Source organism: Hyla sarda, chromosome 4 (assembly GCF_029499605.1).
Source record: "Hyla sarda isolate aHylSar1 chromosome 4, aHylSar1.hap1, whole genome shotgun sequence".
NCBI lineage: Eukaryota > Metazoa > Chordata > Amphibia > Anura > Hylidae > Hyla > Hyla sarda.
This window is the reverse complement of record NC_079192.1, coordinates 221,743,753-221,762,148: the sequence shown is the minus strand read 5'-3', so window position 1 is coordinate 221,762,148 and position 18,396 is coordinate 221,743,753. Positions and strand designations below refer to the sequence as shown.

Genomic DNA, 18,396 nt, shown 5'->3' with positions numbered 1-18,396 from the left:
ATGTTGGATCAGCCATTGACTAAACCACCTCCAGTCTGAGAGGGGTGGGGTGCACGGCTAAAGAGGGTGCCACACCCCCCAATTTACAAAGTAAAAACAAAAGGAAAAATAGCCAGCACAACAACCTAATACACAGGTGCCCGCTGCTGTGGCAAATACAAAATGTACAAACAAGAAAGTTGCAACAGCAGTCTAGGTCAAAAAATGGAGGCTCTCAGCGCACTTTTTGATCAAAATGTGTCCCCCCATCCACCACGCGGATACATACATACAGTGACCCCCCCCCCCGACCTACGATGACCCCGACATACGATCATTTCAACATACGATGGCCTCTCAGAGGCATGTTGAAGGCAGCATCAACATACGATGCTTTTCTATGTCGGGACTATCGCATAAACGGCTATCCGGCAGCACAGACTGCTTCAGCTGCCACAGGATAGCCATTTACGGTGCTCCGTGTGCTCCGGTGATGGTCTCCTACCTGTCCTCGGGGCTCCGACGTGTCCTCTTCGGGATCCCCTGCATCGTCGGCGCTCTCCATCGTCGTCATCACGTCGTCCCGTCATCCAATAGGAGCGGCGTGTGTAGTGACGTGATGGTGGCAACGGAGAGAGAAGATGCCGGGGAAGCAGAGGCCTTGCCGGAGCGTCGGGGACGCGGCGACAGTGATGGAGGGCGACATCCAGGGCAGCGGTGACGGTCCGGAGCGGTGGGGACAGGTGAGTACAACTTCCTCTACCAGTGGTCTTCAACCTGCGGACCTCCAGATGTTGCAAAACTACAACCACCAGCATGCCCGGACAGCCGTTGGCTGTCCGGGCATGCTGGGTGTTGTAGTTTTGCAACATCTGGAGGTCCGCAGGTTGTAGACCACTGTCCTATACTTTACATTGCACGGAACCCTCAACATACGATGGTTTCAACAAACGATGGTCCATTTGGAACGGATTACCATCGTATGTTGAGGGACCACTGTACATATTTACGTACACAAAGTTTTTTTTCTGGATAACCCCTTTAATGCTTATCTTTGTGTTTCATCTTAAGACATGCTGAGAATTACAAACTTGAGAATAAAGTTCTTGAAGCTCCACACTTTGGGTGACAACCTGTTAGATTCAAGAGTGGAAATTAAAGAAAAATATTACTATGCGATTTATGATATGGTTGTTCGCGGGAATTGCTTCTGCTATGGTCATGCCAGCGAATGTGCCCCAGTTAAAGGCTACTCTGACAATGTTGAAGGAATGGTAATTATTAAGTTTATCTATTTGTTTGTCATTTGTTTCATGTACAACTACGGTAAATTACATTAGAATCATTATGTAAAGCATAGAAAAGTCTGCCCTATATGTTGTTTTAGGCTTCAGTTTGCCATATACTGGCTGTTTCCAGTGCTTTTAAAAGGATTGTATTGTAATCCTGCCACATTATTAAAGGGGTACTCTGGTGAAAAACAAACTTTTTAAAATTAACTGGTGCCAGAAAGTTAAACCGATTTGTAAATTACTTCTATTTAAAATTTGTAACCCTTCCAGTACTTATCAGCTGCTGTATGCTTCACAGGAAGTTCTTTTCTTTTTTTAATTTTTTTTCTGTCTGACCACAGTGCTCTTTGCTGACACCTCTGTCCCTGTCAGGAACTGTCCAGAGTGGGGGAGGTTTGCTATGGGGATTTTCTCCTACTCTGGACAGTTCCTGACATGGACAGAGGTGTCAGCAGACAGCACTGTGGTCAAACTGAAAAGAATTCCAGAAAGAAATACAGGTTCCTGTGGAGCATACAACAGCTGTCCTAGGACTAGAGGACACAGCCAATACCATTAGTTTAAAGGGGTACTCCGCCCCTAGACATCTTATCCCCTATCCAAAGGATAGGGGATAAGATATCAGATCGCCGGGGTCCCGCTGCTGGGGACCCCCGGGATCTATCATGCAGCACCCACCTGTAGCGGCTTCCGGAACCACTGGAGATCCTCAGGCTGAGTCCATCTCGACCAACGGGACGGAAGATCGTGACGTCACAACTCCGTCCACGTGTGCCATCAAACCCCGCCCCAGCCAAGTCTATGGGAGGGGGCGTGACAGCTGTGATGGACTCAGCCTGAAGACCTCCAGCGGTTCCGCAGGGGATAAGATGTCTAGGGGCGGAGTACCCCTTTAACTTACACAGTTATCACAAGCACCTAAAGAATTGTGCGACAAGTTGAGCTCTGCCACATGCTTGTTATAAAGCTCTTCTATGTTGTGATGCATTGATGATAGTTCGGAATATGCTGTTTAGCACATCTAAGTGTTGCTTGGTTTTATAAGCATTTTCCCACAGACTTGGGGCACATCCGCCTCCACCATTCCGGAGAAGGGGGGCGTAAATTCTACATTCTTAAGTTTACAGGTCATACAAGAATGGTTTGAAGTTATCCAATAGATTTTAATGATGACCCCTACAGTTCTGGAAAACAAAGAGCCTGTGGTCACCTTAGCATTTTTTTTCGACTCTTTGGCACCCACCGACTACCTGCAGTGCTCAAAACTGCCACACAAAAAAGGGGCTGCGTTGTAGTTACAGCACAGCATGTGTGATGATTTCCCTTCATTCTGAGAACCGCAGAGTACTGAGCAGTCATACGCAAACTGAAGGCAAATACATATATTTTACTTTACAAGGTACACACCAGAAAGATTTTTTTCTTTCAACATATTTTTATTGAACATTTTTCACATAACATAGAAGAACATTAGTCACAGTTAAGTGTAACATATAAAACATAAGAAACATAACAATAAATATTATAAATAAATAAACAGAACTTATAAAAAAAATACAATAAATCCACACATATATGTATATATTGGTATATAACAGGAAATATATAACCACAGTACTTTAAAGGGGTTATCCAGGAAAAAACTTTTATATATATATATATATATATATATATTATATACATGTAAAATGCCTGTATTTTGTCTTTATTCTCTGAAAATATTGCAATTGTCAATTTTGTTGTGGCTAGTTTTCTAATGTGGTGGATCAGTTCTTTTCTGTCTTTTTGAAGTTCTTGGGCAGTAGGCTGTAACTGATACAAAACTTAAAGGGGTATTCCAGGAAAAAACATTTTTTTTATATATATATCAACTGGCTCCAGAAAGTTAAACAGATTTGTAAATGACTTCTATAAAAAAAATCTTAATCCTTTCAGTACTTATGAGCTGCTGAAGTTGAGTTGTTCTTTTCTGTCTAAGTGCTCTCTGGTGACACGTGTATCGGGAACCGCCCAGTTTAGAAGCAAATCCCCATAGCAAACCTCTTCTACTCTGTGCAGTTCCTGAGACAAGCAGAGATGTCAGCAGAGAGCACTGTTGCCAGACAGAAAACAACAACTCAACTTCAGCAGCTGATAATTATTGGAAGGATTAAGATTTTTTTAATAGAAGTAATTTACAAATCTGTTTAACTTTCTGGAGCCAGTTGATTTTTTCCTGGAATACCCCTTTAACTCTGCCAGAGCAGCAAGAAAAGAAGAGGCAGTTTATTTGTTGTAGTGTTATAATACCTGTTCTATCCTATGGTCTATCACAGTGGTCTTCAACCTGCGGACCTCCAGATGTTGCAAAACTACAACTCCCAGCATGCCCGGACAGCCGTTGGCTGTCCGGGCATGCTGGGAGTTGTAGTTTTGCAACATCTGGAGGTCCGCAGGTTGAAGACCACTGGTCTATCAGCTATACCTAAGTTGCATATTTGAAACAATAATTCTTCCGTTATCTCTATATTAACATAACATAAAAAAGATGGTAACTTTAAGAGTTCTTAGGTAGCAAAGGATTTCTCTGTAGGTTTATCCACAGTACAATATTTGGCATTTTTAATACCTACTGAAAGCTAAGAATTCAAAGGTATTTCCTTGTTTTCACACAATAAAATGTAAAATGAATTCAGAGAAACATTTCCTGTAACATAAATACTTTCTTTTCTTTAAGGTCCATGGGCGCTGTGTCTGCAGACATCACACAAAAGGCTTAAACTGTGAGCAGTGCATGGACTTTTACCACGATTTGCCTTGGAGACCAGCGGAAGGTCGCAGCAGCAATGCTTGTAAAAGTAAGAGCGCGAATAATAAAGGACATTATTCATGGCAAGTTTGTGAATAGAAGGTTTATGGCAGGTAAAAGCCTAAACCACCCCAGTCAATGGTGGGTTACAGAATCATTACTCCTGAGCAGGGGGTGGGTTCTTAGCATCCATTGCATCCTATTACAGTGATCCCTCAACTTACAATGGCCTCAACATACAATAGTTTCAACATACAATGGTCTTTTCTGGACCACTGTAACCTGAAACCAGACTCAACATACAATGCTATTGAATCTGCCAAACATGCCAATGGCTGGAAGAACCGACCAATCAGAATGGACATTCACTGGTAAAACCCCTGTATTCCTAAAGTGCATGCACTGACTGGTGTCGGGGAGCTATTACATGTTCTCTACTACTTTTAACCTCTGCCAGGGTTAGCTGCTTGGACACCAGGTGAGGGCGGCTCCATTTTACTTTTTTTAGGACATTACGTGTACTGTACAGGACCCCGAAGAAGCTTCTGTCCTCTTCATAGACCAGTGTTTCCCAACGAGAGTGCCTCAAGCTGTTGCAAAACTACAACTCCCAGCATGCCCGGACAGCCAAAGGCTGTCCGGGCATGCTGGGAGTTGCAGTTTTGCAACGGCTGAAGGCACCCTGGTTGGAAAACACTGAAACAGACAGTGATTACAGCTCCCAGTAAATCTTTATTACTTTTATGTGTAAGGATTTGCTTTATCTATATTAGTTATCTACTTATTTTTGTTTAATCTTCACTTTTTCCTATTTTTGGATGACCTTTTTGTGGCTTCGGAACCAATTACCAGGTTTCCATAGAGTTCTGGTCTCAACATACAATGGTCGTCCAGGAACCAATTAATATTGTAACTTGAGGGAGCACTGTAGTTTTCTGTCCCGTACCCTATAGACAATTTGGCTTCTTTTGCAGGATGTAATTGTAATGAACACTCCACATATTGTCATTTTGACATGGCTGTATACATCTCAACTGGAAATACCAGCGGTGGAGTATGTGATGACTGTCAGGATAACACAATGGGACGGAATTGCGAGCAGTGTAAGCCATTCTTCTATCAGCACCCGGACAAAGACATCCGGGATCCAAATATATGTCAGCGTAAGTACCATAGTCTTTACTCTGATGCCTTTGTTTCTGGCAGTCCTCCATCACTTCCAGCTCATAGCAGCTATTGTTTTTTTTTTTTTTAGTATTCTTCATGGCTGAAGAGAAGTGTTATATGACTTTATAAGGAATCGTTTGACTTGCCTAGATTTTTTTCACTTGATGTATTTCCTTTTTTAACAATGACATTGTCAGTTGTCTACAAGCTACGGAATATTGGCGCTAAGTCAGTAAAGAATATTTAATCATTATGTATTTTTCCCAGCTTGTAATTGTGACCCAGCCGGTTCTCAAAACGGGGGCATATGTGACCGCTATACTGACTTCTCAGTTGGCCTTATTGCTGGACAGTGCCGTTGTAAAGCAAATGTTGAAGGGGAACGGTGTGACCGCTGCAAAGAAGGGCACTACGAGCTAAGCGCAGAAGATCCAGATGGATGTCAACGTAAGAAATCTCCCTCTTCAATTTTATGCAAAAAAGTCTTATTTGATGACCATTTAGTTTAGATTATGGAATGTTCTGTCTCTTGCAGCCTGTGGATGCAATCCTCTAGGAACTATACCTGGTGGTAATTCCTGTGACTCTCAAGATGGCAACTGTTATTGCAAGCGTTTTGTGACTGGAAAGAAGTGTGACCAGTGCATGGTAATATTGCCGTTAACTTATATTTGCGTGTACACTACCTTGGCTATATGCTGCCCATTCTCTGCCATACTCTTAAAGCAATGATGCATGTTCTCCCTCTAAAAACAGACTTATAAGTAGCAAAACTGTCATTTCTGCTGCTTCTCGTAATAAATCTGTTTCCCAATGACGTAACCACTTGGTTTTAGAATAAGTATTACTTTTTATAGTGTGTAGGTATGTGCAGTCTGACACTACAAACGAGCATGAGAGGTTATACTACTAGCAATAGGTTATAGTATTTGCTTCCATCTCCTATGCCGCCAGTAAAGTTGTGGTTGGGCGTTGCTTGAGCTGCATAGTGCAATGGCCTTTACAAGCTTGTAAGACGTAGTCGTTTGTAATATTTGTAATAAAATGTATAATGGTTAATGGAGCAATTTCTAGTAACATACAATGAATGGCAATAGTTATACCTTTCTCTGTGCAGCCGGAATTCTGGGGTTTGAGCAATGATTTGGATGGCTGTCGGCCGTGTGACTGTGACCGTGGTGGATCATTTGACAATAAGTAAGCCAAGTCTTCATTTCTTCTCTAGTAATCATTCACTTTTAAGTATTAACATGCCAGCAAACTAGTGGGGCAGTGCAGTTCAAGAATCTGCCGTCAATCACCTAACCAACTTGCAGACTGGTAAAAAGCAGTTGAAACCAATAGACTATACAGGTTGGTTTCTATGTTATGCAGTAAAACCTTCAAAGACAGAATAAAGTGCACAAGCTAAATATTTCTGCTTCACAGAATACGTGACTCATTGACATCCTTCAGATTGCAAGAAATGTATTGCTGGGAAGTGAATCCTGGCTTTGTGTAGTCTTTTTGAGCAATTATTAAACAAGTATTCAAAAAATGATATAATATGTAAATGTTAACAGTACAAATCATAAGCAGAAAGAGTACAATATAAAATAGTGCTCAAGTATACTCCAAATACAGTATAGTTCTACAATGCAGCTGTATATTCTGGATTGTGTTCTGGTACATCCTATTGTTAAAGGGGTACTCCGGCGCTAAGACATCTTATCCCCTATCCTTTGGGGATAAGATGCCTGATCGCGGGGGTCCCGCCGCTGGGGACACCCATGATCTTCCACGCCACACCCCGTTAAAATCAGCCCCTGGAGCGTGCTCGCTCTGGGTCTGATTACTGGCGATCACAGGGACGGAGCATAGTGACGTCACTGTCACGCCCCCCCCCCCCCGTGTGATGTCACGCTCCGCCCCCTCAATGCAAGCCTATGGGAGTGGGCATGACAGCTGTCACGCCCCCTCCCATAGGCTTGCATTGAGGGGGCGGAGCGTGACATCACACGGGGGTGGAGCGTGACATCACACGGGGACGGAGCCGTGACATCACTATGCTCCGTCCCCGTGATCGCCAGTAATCAGACCCAGAGCGAGCACGCTCCGTGGGCAGATTCTAACGAGGTGTGGCATGGAAGATCATGGGGGTCCCCAGCGGTGGGACCCCCGCGATCAGGCATCTTATCCCCTATCCTTTGGATAAGGGGATAAGATGTCTTAGCGCCGGAGTACCCCTTTAAGTTCCATCTGCAGTGAATGTATTTCCTTAGGCTTGTTTTATGTTATTTACAGATGTTCCTCCGAATCTGGCCAGTGTCGCTGCAGACCACACATGATTGACCGCCAGTGCAATGAAGTGCAATCTGGCTTCTACTTCATCTCCTTAGACCATTACATCTATGAAGCTGAGGATGCAGATTTTGGACCTGTGGGTATTTATTCATGGTGTGGACAGTTCTGGTTTATATTTGTCAGCATTGCTTAATCTATCATTTTTTCTAATAGGGTGTAAGAACTGTTGAGAGGCTGTTACCTCAAGATCGCACTCCATCCTGGACAGGGCCGGGTTTTGCTAAAGTTCCAGAAGGTGCATACTTGGAATTTCATATCAACAATATCCCAACCTCTATGGAATATGACCTTTTAGTTCGCTATGAACCACAGGTAAGCAGTTATATCACTGTATTAATGCTATTGCCAGGATTGGAAAGAGTGAGGGGAAGGGTAGCAGTCCTTTCAGACATGTTATCTAAGATTTGTTTATACTCTTGCCTTGCTGTTTTTTGTATTTCAGCTTCCAGAACAATGGGAAGAGGCAGTGATTACAGTTATACGTCCAGGAAAAATTCCCACAAGCAGCAGATGTGGTAACACTGTACCCAGTGATGACAACCAGAATGTGGCATTACCACCAGGATCTCGGTGAGTAGAGAATAAGCTTCCCTGTGTGTGTACATGAGGAGCAGCACTATTTTTGGCCATTTTATAACTTGAATATAGCATTTACCAGCAGATTTTGGCTATGCAGGTTTCAGCTATAATTTGCAGTTCTCCCAGAGCTGGGACTGTTCTCCCTCCTCCCCCCTCCATAGATTTGTATTGCCTTGTCTTGCAGCCACAGGACAAATCTGAGCTGATTTTAAGGGTGGAACATAGTCTCACATAAGAGGGGGGGGGGGGGAAGAGATTGATTAATGGAGAAAAAATAATTTATCTCTAATAAATTATTTTACAATATTACAATGTTACTTATATTTACTTGCAAAGTTGGTTCAAATGGCAGTGCCTATTTAACTTTAAAACACACTTTAAAGGAGTATTATTATTTCTACAAGCGATGTCATAGCCATAGAATATGCTATCAATTTGTGATTGAGGGAGTCTGATATCGGTAACCGTTCAATAACCCTGAGAAAAAAAATCCACATCCCTGATTCTCCACTGTGGTGCCTTGACAGTCTTTCCTTGCACAGAAGTACTCCTGGCAACCTGGATGTGCAAGGACCCGCAGCCAACACCACGGACTGGATAACAAAACTGATGTAAAATTAGAACAAATTGACTTAAAATCACAAAAAGAGGCCAAACATAATGATACTAGTTAAAAACTATTTCCTAGCAGGATGCAAAAAAAAAAAATACAAGTGCAATATGGAAGAGGTGGCACAAGCACAATATACTGATAAATGACCACTGACTCCATACTGTAACAATGGCAAACAAAAGTTATACATTCATATTTTTGCCAAAATACAGAAGCCTACAACCTGTGTCATTGGTCTTTATTGTATTATCCTTACAGTTATCCCAGAAAAAGGCCATACTTATTAATCCCTGAGCAATTGTGGAGCTGGACTGTATTACAGGGATCACTCACTATATCCACAAATGTTATTTTTGCATATTCCATTGGGCTGGTCAAGGTGATAGATGTTACAGACACTTCTGCAGGTTCCAGGGCATCAAATAGAAGTGGCTGGTACAACCTTGTCTAGAACACCTATATGAGGCATGTTGTGGTAGGGGTGTAGCCTTTCTTAAATCTATAGCGGCCAAGAAGGATTAGGCAAAAATGACCAGGGGTGCTAGGTGATTCAAAGGCCTAAATAGAGGTGGGGAATATTTGCATCTATTTGCATATGTTTATCTGCTCAATTGAGTTTATTCGCCATATGTGAGAGAAACCCTCTAGCTATGTACTAACAAGCTTTGGTTGCAACAGCAGGCAAATGTGACCTCCCAGTGGGGTGCAGTACGTCCTTGACTCCGACTCCATTCACTGTGTATTACTGTCCATTGTCTACAGTGTTGATGAAATGCTACTGATCTGTGAAACAAAGCAAAAACTATGTGCACTGAAGTCACATACATTTTTTGTCTATGAGGACACTCAGGGTGTACAGAAAGTATTAGGTCCCTGTACATGAACAGATCTTTTCCATGACGTTCCAGAAGCCAGGCTATCTATAAAATATGCTTTGTTCTATAATTCTAGGTATATTGTCCTCCCTCGTCCCATATGCTTTGAAAAGGGCCTGAATTACACAATACGACTGGAGCTGCCTCGGTATTCGGTGAACTCTAATGTGGAGAATCCTTATACACTCATTGATTCTGTGAGTGCATTCTTTATGACTAGCTAGATATTTTCCGTGTTTGCCTTTTTATCTTTCCCAAAGAATGAACTAACCATTCTCTGTATAGAATAAAGTTATATCGATGATGTTGCATTTGAGCAGGAAACTGACTACAGTTGATACTACACATTACCAGTAGACCTGTTGTAGCTATTCCTACATGACATTATTGTTTGTATGATATTACCAGCCATAAGCATTGCCTAGTACATTGTACTTTGAAGTACATTGATTTTCTGACAGGCTGTAAAGTGGCCTATGCTTACAGAGTGCTACACCCTATACTTTAATGTCATTTAGTGGTTTTAGGCTTAAATTTAGGATATGAGCTTCTGTAACATGTAATGCCAACAAATACTGATCTGAGAGACTCTTCATTTGACTCTGTAACATTATTTCCACAGATTGTTTTGCTGCCTCATGTCAAGTCCCTTGACTTATTCGGCATGGGAGGCATAGGAGAGGATCCAAGCAATGTCTGGCAGACGTTCGACAGATACAGATGTTCAGAAAATAGCCAGAGTGTTGTGAAAACTCCACTGACTGAGGTCTGCAAAGACTTCCTCTTAAGTATTTCTGCAGTCCTACATGACGGTGGCCTCGGTATGTACTTATGTGACCCTATTTACAGACTTATGGGGAGCTTTATCACAATCTATGCAGAGGAAAGGTTGGCCAGTTGCCCATAGCAACCAAGCAGGTGGCTTCTTTCATTTTTATAAAGGCCTCTGAAAAATGAAAGAAATAATCTGATTGGTTGCTATGGGCAACTGGTCAACTTTTCCTCTGCACAGGTTCTCTTTATGGTCATAACGAAAAACTTATGTTCTTTGCACAGTTGTGTTTAGTACTTTGACAATGATTAAAATGAATAGACAGATAAGGCATCTGCCACCAAAATACTGTATTTGTTTGTAAACCTTCAAATATGTATATAAGGCTCTGTTCACACTGACATCGTGGCTTCCATTTCAAACTGATCTGAAAAATAACTTCTAGACCCACTGACTTGGGTCCTGGCGAGGTTTCTGCTGCTTAGAGCAGGCTAAATAGCTCTGTCTACAATAAAAGGTGTCAGGACCTCCGTTGGTATGCCCTAACCTGTATATGAATATATCTTAATAATAACCAATTTATTTCGTTTTGAACAATATTTGTACACACGACTATTAAAAAATTAAAAAAATAAAAGTAAATATAATATTGTGAAAACGTAATTTACAATACTCTATTAATACATTTTTAGCTGTAAGGAGTTGTATTTTAATGGCATTTGAGAGGGTTTACTTTTCAAATAAGGGACAACAAAGTGACATACAGGAAGAGGAATGCCTAGCAGTATAGTAGAAGTATTGTTGTGGAGTAACAGTGCACTTTTACAGTTTTTATGTTTTCATCTTACCCAGAATGCCAATGTGACCCACAAGGCTCCCTGAGTTCTGTATGTGATCCCAACGGAGGTCAATGCCATTGTCGCCCAAATGTTGTTGGCAGGAAATGTGATAAATGTGCCCCAGGGACTTATGGATTTGGACCTAATGGATGTAAACGTATGTATTATAGTAATCCATCAACATAATAGAATTGTGAACCTGTACGTCTGCTATTTTTCAATTGACTGCATAACCTTCTCAGTATTTAGTTAGTATAAGCAAATTTGTTGACTGCAAGGACAACGGGTGTGACACAATACAGCTTAGGTTTACTTAATAGGGAGAAGGTGGGAAGCCCTAGGAAGATGAGGAATAAGTAACCTGTCCCATCCTTGCTTCAGTCATTGAGGAATAGTCAATTTCCACTCATACAGTGTCGATGGATCCTGACGACATTGTCTTATTATACTTTAGGTCAGAAAATGATACTTTCCTTTATGTGCTGGAGATAGAAGTGAGAATAGGAGCCTCACAAGCACTTAGTTATCAGTATGTACTCTCTAACTTTTGTTCATCCAGTTCATTGACCTTCATCTTTGCAGCTTGTGAGTGTAACCTGAAAGGATCCACTCATGCCTTTTGCCACACGGAGACTGGGCAGTGCCCATGCTTTCATGGAGCCTTTGGACGTCAGTGTGAAGAATGTTTGCCTGGTTACTGGGGATTTCCTAACTGTCAGCAGTGCCAATGTAATGGGCATGCTGATGAATGCAACCGACTCACTGGAGAGTGCACTAGCTGTAGAGATCATACTGAAGGTTACAGCTGTGAAAGGTAGATCTCTTATAGAAACTAAGTCAACATTTTAATGATGTTTCAGTTTTTTTGTTATCAATGGAAATGCTAATTATTTTAGCTGTGGTTGTTTAATGTACATAAATGTATGCATCTTGGTGCCCCAGTTGGAGTCTCCATAACTGGTTGATATTAGCTGGGGTGCCAGTATGTAAATGCTTAATATCTGCACACAAATAGGGCATTGCTTACTGCAAATGCTGGTCTATTAGCTGCCCTGACTTACATGGTAGTATGTAAAATTCTTAAATCACTGAGAAGAGTATGTCCTAAAATCGTATATTCATGATTTAGGCTGTTTATTAAATGTAGCTCTGTCCCGGTTCTCATTTTTCTGTGTGGCAGGTAACCTAATTTATTGTAATATTCACCATGTTTACAACAAATAATGACTTTAATGTCATATGCTTACTCATAGGTGTCTAGCTGGATACTATGGTGATCCTAGATTAGGCTCAGGTGATCACTGCAGGCCGTGCCCATGCCCTGATGGACCTGGTAGTGGTCGGCAATTTGCCAGTGGATGTTACAAAGATCCGTCAACTGAACAAGTCGTGTGTTCATGCAAGAAAGGCTATACAGGTGATCATTTACAGTATATTAGCCACAATTCTTGGAACCTTCAGCATTCTGCTGATATTGTCATGAAGAGTTTTGTCCGGCCACACATTTTATTGTAGTAGTACCTTTAAAGGGGTGGAAAACATATATATTTTTTTAGTTTTTTTAAATCAACTGGTGCCAGAAAGTTAAACAGATTTGTAAATTACATCTATTGAAAAATCTTAATCCTTTCAGTACTTATCATCAGCTGTATGCTCCACAGGAAGTTGAGTAGTTCTTTTCAGTCTGACCACAGTGCTCTCTGCTGACACCTCTGTCTGTGTCAGGAACTGTCCAGAGTAGGAGTAAACCCCCATAGCAAACCCCTCCTGCTCCAGACAGTTCCTGATATGGTCAGAGGTGTCAGCAGAGAGCACTGTGGTTAGACTGAAAGAACTACACAACTTCCTCTGGAGCATACACCAGCTGATAAGTACTGGAAGGATTAACATTTTTAAATAGAAGTAATTTACAAATCTGTTTAACTTTCTGGCCCCAGTTGATTTAATTAACAAAAAATAAAAAAATATATATAAAGTATAGAGTCTGACAGAGCAGGAAGAGTACCTGGATGTCTGGATCACTGTGGGGGAAGAATATATTATTGGCTCTTTTACGACTATACTTATAAGCTATTATTCAGTAATATTTGTGTCCCTTTCTTAGGTGTTCGATGTGATGAGTGTGCCTCTGGGTATTTTGGAAATCCAGAAGAGATTGGAGGAACATGTCAGCCATGTATTTGCAACAATAATATAGACATGTTGGATCCACTTGCTTGTGACAAACGCACCGGAGTATGTCTGAAATGTCTCCATCACACAGAGGGCGAGAACTGTCATCAGTGTCAGCTGGGGTACTATGGAAATGCTCTCCAGCAAGACTGTAAAAGTGAGACTTTGTTTTATTCTTTCTTTACCTGTGACCATCAATTGATATTGATAGAATTCTTTACTTTATAGGTCAATTTACCCTAGAAAAAAGCTTGTGTCCCTTCTTGCTATTTCAAGTGACAGAGTATTAGCCACTTCTTATTCTTCTAAGGGCAGACCCCAAAACATCCGTTCTTATTTATATATCACTTAAGTAGTTAATATTACCAAATGTTAATGGAAAAGTCACTTTTAGACTTGGGAACATCTCTATGCTAGTATATGGTAGAAATATACTTACTGAGAGAAAACGTTCTGTTTCTTATTCTCTAACAACAGATCATTTTGAACACATAAAATTTGTCAGCAGATCTGCACCGACCAGAATCAGAGTTAAAGGGGTACTTTCCCCCCCCCCCCCCCAGACATCTTATCACCTATCGAAAGAATAGGGGATAAGATGTCTGATTGGGAGGGTCCTGTCGATGGGGACCCCCGCGATCTCTCCAGCAGCCCCCCTGTCAAATGCACGGAGCAAAGTTCGCTCCGTGCCTGATGACTCACGATACAGGGGCCGAAGGATTGTGACGTCACGCCTTGACCCCGCCCCCTCGTCATGCCCCACCCCCTCAATGCAAGCCTATGGGGCGGTCGTCATGCCCCCTCCCATAGGCTTGCATTGAGGGGGCATGACGAGGGGGCGGGGCCGAGCCGTGACGTCACGATCCTTCGGCCCCTGTATCGTGAGTCATCAGGCACGGAGCGAACTTTGCTCCGTGCAGTTGACAGGGGGGCTGCTGGAGAGATCGCAGGGGTCCCCATCGACAGGACCCTCCCAATCAGACATCTTATCCCCTATCCTTTGGATAGGTGATAACATGTCTAGGGGCGGAGTACCCCTTTAATTTTGAGCAGAATTTTCTCTGTAAATGAACCCCTGCAATTCAAAATACCACTGACTAATGGGCTTTTCCTGGCGGATTCTGCCATAAGAATAAATATGATTTTAACAATGGAATGACCCATATGTTGTTCATCTTTACCAAATGAATCTGCTGCTGTGCTGCAGAATAGTTTTAATATTTGTGTCTGAGAAGTTATCTGCTTTGGAAAACTTTTCTATTTGCGTTTTTCCTTTTTCTTAGTACCAAGATACTTTTCCAATTTCCTGCTGCTTCTGTCTCCTGGTAAGACAGTGAATAGTGATAGGAAATGCTAGTAATAGTCTGCGGTTGGATTCATGCTTTTGAAGCATATATTGAGGAAAGGTCAGGGAGGATTTCTCTACAGACTGGCCTCATGTTCACACAACACTGTCACAGTACTATCTCGTCCGTGTCCTTCCCTTTTCTATCCCCTTCCTATTCAGGCAACATGGGACAGAGACTCTGCCTGCAGAAGACATCCTACCAGTCTTTGCTCTGTGGCCTGGCATCTTTAAGATACATACAAAGTTAAAAGCAGCACTATTTTAATTGGTAATTTTTTTTTTTTTAAAGGGGTACTCCGGTGAAAACCTTTTTTCTTTTAAATCAACTGGTGGCAGAAAGTTAAACATATTTGTAAATTACTTCTATTAAAAAATCTTAATCCTTCCAGTACTTATTAGCTGCTGAATGCTACAGAGGAAATTCCTTTCTTTTTGGAACACTGATGACATCACGAGCACAGTGCTCTCTGCTGACATCTCTGTCCATTTTAGCAACCGTGCATAGCAGATGTATGCTAAGGGCAGCATGGTGGTTCAGTGGTTAGCACTGCTTCCTTACAGTGCTGGGGACTTGAGATCAAATCCCACTAAAGACAACAATAAATAAAGCGTTATTATTATTATAATAACGTCAGCAGAGAGAACTGTGCTCGTGATGTCATCAGAGAGAATTCCAAAAAGAAAATAATTTCCTCTGTAGTATTCAACAGCTAATAAGTACAGGAAGGATTAAGATTTTTTTAATAGAAGTCATTTACAAATATGTTTAACTTTCTGCCACCAGTTGATTTAAAAGAAAAAAGGTTTTCACCGGAGTACCCCTTTATACCTGCCAGAAAGTGAAATAATCTTCCTATTTACTACTTTGCATGTTTATTGATCATTGTTACCATTTGTTTGATTTCAGAGTGTGTGTGTAATTACCTGGGCACTGATCAGGATTACTGCCAGGGAGATGTCAGCTGCCATTGTAATATTACCACAGGCCAGTGTCCGTGTTTGAGCAATGTGATTGGACAAAGCTGTGACCACTGTGCACCAAATACCTGGAATCTGGCTAGTGGAAATGGGTGCGAGTCATGTAATTGTGATCCTGGCCGTTCTCTGGGTCCATCTTGCAATCAGGTAAGTGCTTAAGTAATTTTTTGGACTTACAGCACATACATTCCGCTGAGGTTTGTAAATCTCATATTTTTGGTATGACTTTCTTTACAGTTTACTGGGCAGTGCCATTGTATGCCTGGTTTTGGTGGCAGAAACTGCAGTGAATGCCAGGAACTTTTCTGGGGAAATCCAGATGTTGAGTGTCAAGGTAAATGACTTTCCCATCATTTTGAAATAGAAATACCTAAGTTACATAATACAGTGGTCCCTCAACATACGATGGTAATCCGTTCCAAATGGACCATTGTTTGTTGAAACCATTGCATGTTGAGGGATCCGTGCAATGTAAAGTATAGGACAGTAGTCTACAACCTGCGGGCCTTCAGATGTTGCAAAACTACAACACCCAGCATGCCCGGACAGCATGCAGGGAGTTGTAGTTTTGCAACATCTGAAGGTCCGCAGGTTGAACACCATTGTTAGAGGAAGTTGTATTCACCTGTCCCCGCCACTCCGGACCGTCACCTGTCCCCGACGCTCCAGGAAGGGCCTCTTCTCCCCCAGCATCCGCGCTCTCCGTCGCCGCCATCACGTTGCTACGCACGCCACTCCTATTTGGTGTGCAGCGACGTGATGATGACAATGGAGAGCGCCGACGATGCAGGGGATCCCAAAGAGGACCCGCCGGAGCCCCGAGGACAGGTAAGTGATCGTCAGCAAAGGGCACGGGGCACCGTAAACGGCTATCCGGCGTCAGCTGAAGCAGTAAGCGCTGCCGGATAGCCATTTATGCGATGGCCCCGACATACAAAAGCATCGTATTTTATGCTGCCTTCAACATGCCTCTGAGAGGCCATCGTATGTTGAAATTATTGTATGTCAGGCCATCGTAGGTCGAGGGGTCACTGTAATCATGTCTGTGGATCTGTACATTTACAAGACTTGGTAGGGATGCACTCCATAATGTCATACTGGGAGCTGTAGGGGATCGGGGGAGGTGAGTATGACTTAATTTATGTTTTCACACCACCACAGCCATATATAAAAAATATTTTATGTTTTATGACAACCCCTTTAAACTGGCTCAAAGCTGAAGGTTCACCAGATGCAAAGGTTGCTAGGCAACAACATTTCTTTAGGAGTTTCCTCATTCATAAGCAAAGGGCATTTGCAGGATTTGAATGAAAACTTTTTACTGGTCTACTTACATCCAGCAGATTTGTTGCAGAAATTTCTCTAAATAATTCAAATAACTGAACAGAGTTGCTTTAGCAGCAAGCACATGGATTTTACAAGCCTAAAACTAGTGAATGGGACAGAGGAAGAAATGATTGCAACAAATCGGCCAACAGTAAATACATTTATACGTACAGGATCTGCTGCAGATATTAATGCAACTAAATGAACACAGCATCAAATCTGCAGTGGATCCTGTATGTGTGAATGTACCCTATGGAGGGCCAGAGACTATTTTTGAATCTGATATTGCTTGAGGTGTATAGCATATTATGAACATATGTTAGAATAGTTAACGCCTTCCCGCAAATGGACGTACATTTATGTCCACTGTGGGCTCCTGCGGTATGACGCGCGCTCAGCAGGTGAGCGCGCATCATACCTGGTGGGTCCCAATTGCTATTAGCAACCAGGACCCGCGGCTAATACCGGACATCGCCGTTTGGGCTCATGTCCGTTATAACCATTTAGACACCACGGTCAAAGTTGATCGTGGCATCTAAAACAAGAGATCGCCGTTGCCGGTTAGCTCAGTGGGCTGTTTGGGACCACCGTGGTGAAATTGCGGCATCCCGAACAGCTGAGTGGACAGCGGGAGGGTACTTACCTTCCTTCCCAGTGTCTGATCGTCGCTTGATTGCTCTAAACCTGAGATCCAGGCTTGAGCAATCGAGCACAGATAACACTGTTCAATGCTATGCTATGGCATAGCATTGTTCAGTGTATGCAATAACTGGGACAAAAAAAAGTCTAAAAAAAAAATAAGTTTTAAAGTTAAAAAAAAATAAGTTAATAAATGTGATTTAGCCCCTTCCCTAAAAAGTTTGTATCACCCCCCCCTCTTTATAAAAAATACATAAAAATAAACATATGTGGTATTGTCGCATGCTTAAATGTCTGAACTATAAAAATATAATGTTAATTAAACCGCACAGTCAATGGCATACACGTAAAAAAAAAATTCCAAAATTGCGTATTTTTGGTCACTTTGTATACCCTAAAAAATGTATAAAAAGTGATCAAAATGTCTCATCAAAACAAAAATTGTACCAATAAAAACTTCAGATTACGGCGCAAAAAATTAGCCCTCACACCACCCCATATACGAAAAAATAAAAAAGTTATAGGAGTCAGAAGATGACAATTTGAAACATAATAATTTTGGTGCATGTAGTTATAATTTTAAGTAGTAAAATAAAATAAATTAGATATCCTTGTAACCCTATGGACCCACTGAATAAAGATAAGGTGTCATTTGTACTGAAAAGTGCACTGCGTAGAATTGGAAG

The 18,396-nt window shown here is 41.8% G+C and overlaps 1 protein-coding gene across 3 annotated transcripts in view; it reads left to right on the top strand.

The window, feature by feature from the left end:
* The window catches only part of LAMB1 (laminin subunit beta 1), a 54,544-nt gene that overhangs the window by 17,130 nt on the left and 19,018 nt on the right, over nt 1-18,396 (top strand). For all 3 annotated transcript variants that reach the window (XM_056573636.1, XM_056573635.1, XM_056573637.1), the window contains 17 exons: nt 1,051-1,253; nt 3,988-4,108; nt 5,034-5,222; nt 5,494-5,673; nt 5,762-5,874; nt 6,344-6,423; nt 7,510-7,645; nt 7,723-7,881; nt 8,012-8,139; nt 9,713-9,833; nt 10,259-10,457; nt 11,261-11,404; nt 11,830-12,061; nt 12,501-12,664; nt 13,352-13,576; nt 15,675-15,892; nt 15,983-16,079. In XM_056573636.1, coding sequence (XP_056429611.1) covers nt 1,051-1,253; nt 3,988-4,108; nt 5,034-5,222; nt 5,494-5,673; nt 5,762-5,874; nt 6,344-6,423; nt 7,510-7,645; nt 7,723-7,881; nt 8,012-8,139; nt 9,713-9,833; nt 10,259-10,457; nt 11,261-11,404; nt 11,830-12,061; nt 12,501-12,664; nt 13,352-13,576; nt 15,675-15,892; nt 15,983-16,079 — 2,709 coding nt within the window. The remainder of the gene's footprint in view (nt 1-1,050; nt 1,254-3,987; nt 4,109-5,033; nt 5,223-5,493; nt 5,674-5,761; nt 5,875-6,343; nt 6,424-7,509; nt 7,646-7,722; nt 7,882-8,011; nt 8,140-9,712; nt 9,834-10,258; nt 10,458-11,260; nt 11,405-11,829; nt 12,062-12,500; nt 12,665-13,351; nt 13,577-15,674; nt 15,893-15,982; nt 16,080-18,396) is intronic.